At 39.1% G+C, this 1,897-nt stretch overlaps 1 protein-coding gene across 1 annotated transcript in view; it reads right to left on the bottom strand.

The window, feature by feature from the left end:
• LOC106474285 (calcium/calmodulin-dependent 3',5'-cyclic nucleotide phosphodiesterase 1A-like) overlaps nucleotides 1-1,897 on the bottom strand; it is a gene marked incomplete at its 3' end in the record, with an annotated part of 37,668 nt that overhangs the window by 23,344 nt on the left and 12,427 nt on the right. Inside the window, exon 4 of the mRNA XM_013934973.1 lies at nucleotides 1,188-1,358. Within this exon, the coding sequence (XP_013790427.1) occupies nucleotides 1,188-1,358 (171 nt within the window). The remainder of the gene's footprint in view (nucleotides 1-1,187; nucleotides 1,359-1,897) is intronic.

The following is a 1,897-nucleotide window of genomic DNA, read 5'->3' as shown; positions in this document are numbered from 1 at the left end:
ATTGTTTAATTAAGTACCATTATAAGACAGCGCTTACCCATTGGTTGTTAAAGTACCATTATAAGACAGCGCTTACCCATTGTTTATTAAAATACCATTATAAGGCAGCATTTACCCATTGGTTGCTAAAGTACCATTATAAGGCAGCGCTTACCCATTGTATAATGTTTGTTTGTTTGTTTTTTGAATTTCGCACAAAGCTACACGAGGGCTATCTGCGCTAGCCGTCCCTAATTTGGCAATGTAAGACTAGAGGGAAGGCAGCTAATCATCACCACCCACCGCTAACTCTTGGGCTACTCTTTTACCAACGAATAGTGGGATTAACCGTCACATTATAACTCCCCCATGGATGAAAGGGCGAGCATGTTTGGTGTGACGGGGATTTAAACCCGCGAACCGCAGATTGCGACTCGAGCGCCCTAACAACCTGGCCATGCCGGGCCGAGTTGTTTAATGAAGTAGCATTATAAGGCCGTACTCACCTGTCTGCCATTATTAAAGTATCAATACAAGGCCGTAGTCACCTGTCTACTATTATTAAAGTATCGATACAAGGCCGTACTCACCTGTCTACTATTATTAAAGTATCGATACAAGGCCGTACTCACCTGTCTACTATTATTAAAGTATAAATACAAGGCAGTACTCACTTGTCTACCGTTATTAAAGTATAAATACAAGACAGTACTTACCTGTCTACCGTTATTAAAGTATCCATACAAGGCCATACTTACCTGTCTACTATTATTAAAGTAAATACGAAGCAGTACTCACCTGTCTACCATTATTAAAGTATCAATACAAGGCCATACTTACCTGTCTACCGTTATTAAAGTACATACGAAGCAGTACTCACCTGTCTACCATTATTAAAGTACCAATACAAGGCCATACTTACCTGTCTACCGTTATTAAAGTACATACGAAGCAGTACTCACCTGTCTACCATTATTAAAGTACCAATACAAGGCCGTACTTACCTGTCTACCATTATTAAAGTAAATACGAAGCAGTACTCACCTGTCTACCATTATTAAAGTACCAATACAAGGCCGTACTTACTTGTCTACCATTATTAAAGTAAATACGAAGCAGTACTCACCTGTCTACCATTATTAAAGTACCAATACAAGGCCGTACTTACCTGTCTACCATTATTAAAGTAAATACGAAGCAGTACTCACCTGTCTACCATTATCCCTGCTCTGATGGCATTGGCTACCGACCGAAATCGGGGTTTGTCTTCAAAATGTGCTATTGTCGGTCGAGTGAAAGTAGTGGCTAGCCAATCCCTGACCTCATGAGGGACAGTGTCCGATTGAACCGAAGAAAGATCTTCTTCTTCCGTCAGTAATCTGAAGAAATTATAATATAACAATAAATGTGAATAAATATATGTTAAACAATAATAATCTTAAGTGATCAACAGGAAACCATTATATTCCCAGTTGGAGTTTTAACTTCACATAACTGAACACCATTAACAGTAAATGTTCCATGAAAGACATTCATAGTATCGAAACTTCGAAAATGTAGATATTAAAAATTCAACAATATTTCAAAGGGAATATTTTTAACTCACACAACATCTTTTATTAATGTGACGAGTACGGCGGATGGTGTGGCTATTTTAGGAGAAGCCAAGCACGATGGATAGTTTGGATGTTTTAGGAGAAACCAAGCACAATAGGTGGTGTGGCTGTTTTAGGAGAAACCAAGCACGATAGATGGTGTGGATGTTTTAGGAGACACCAGGCACGATAGATGGTGTGGATGTTTTAGGAGAAACCAAGCACGATGGATAGTTTGGATGTTTTAGGAGAAACCAAGCACGATAGATGGTGTGGATGTTTTAGGAGAAACCAAGCACGATGGATAGTTTGGATGCTTTAGG

Source organism: Limulus polyphemus, unplaced genomic scaffold (genome assembly GCF_000517525.1).
Source record: "Limulus polyphemus unplaced genomic scaffold, Limulus_polyphemus-2.1.2 Scaffold7025, whole genome shotgun sequence".
NCBI classification, from domain to species: Eukaryota; Metazoa; Arthropoda; class Merostomata; order Xiphosura; family Limulidae; genus Limulus; species Limulus polyphemus.
The sequence above is the reverse complement of the archived record's forward strand: the minus strand, read 5'-3'. Positions and strand labels throughout refer to the sequence as shown.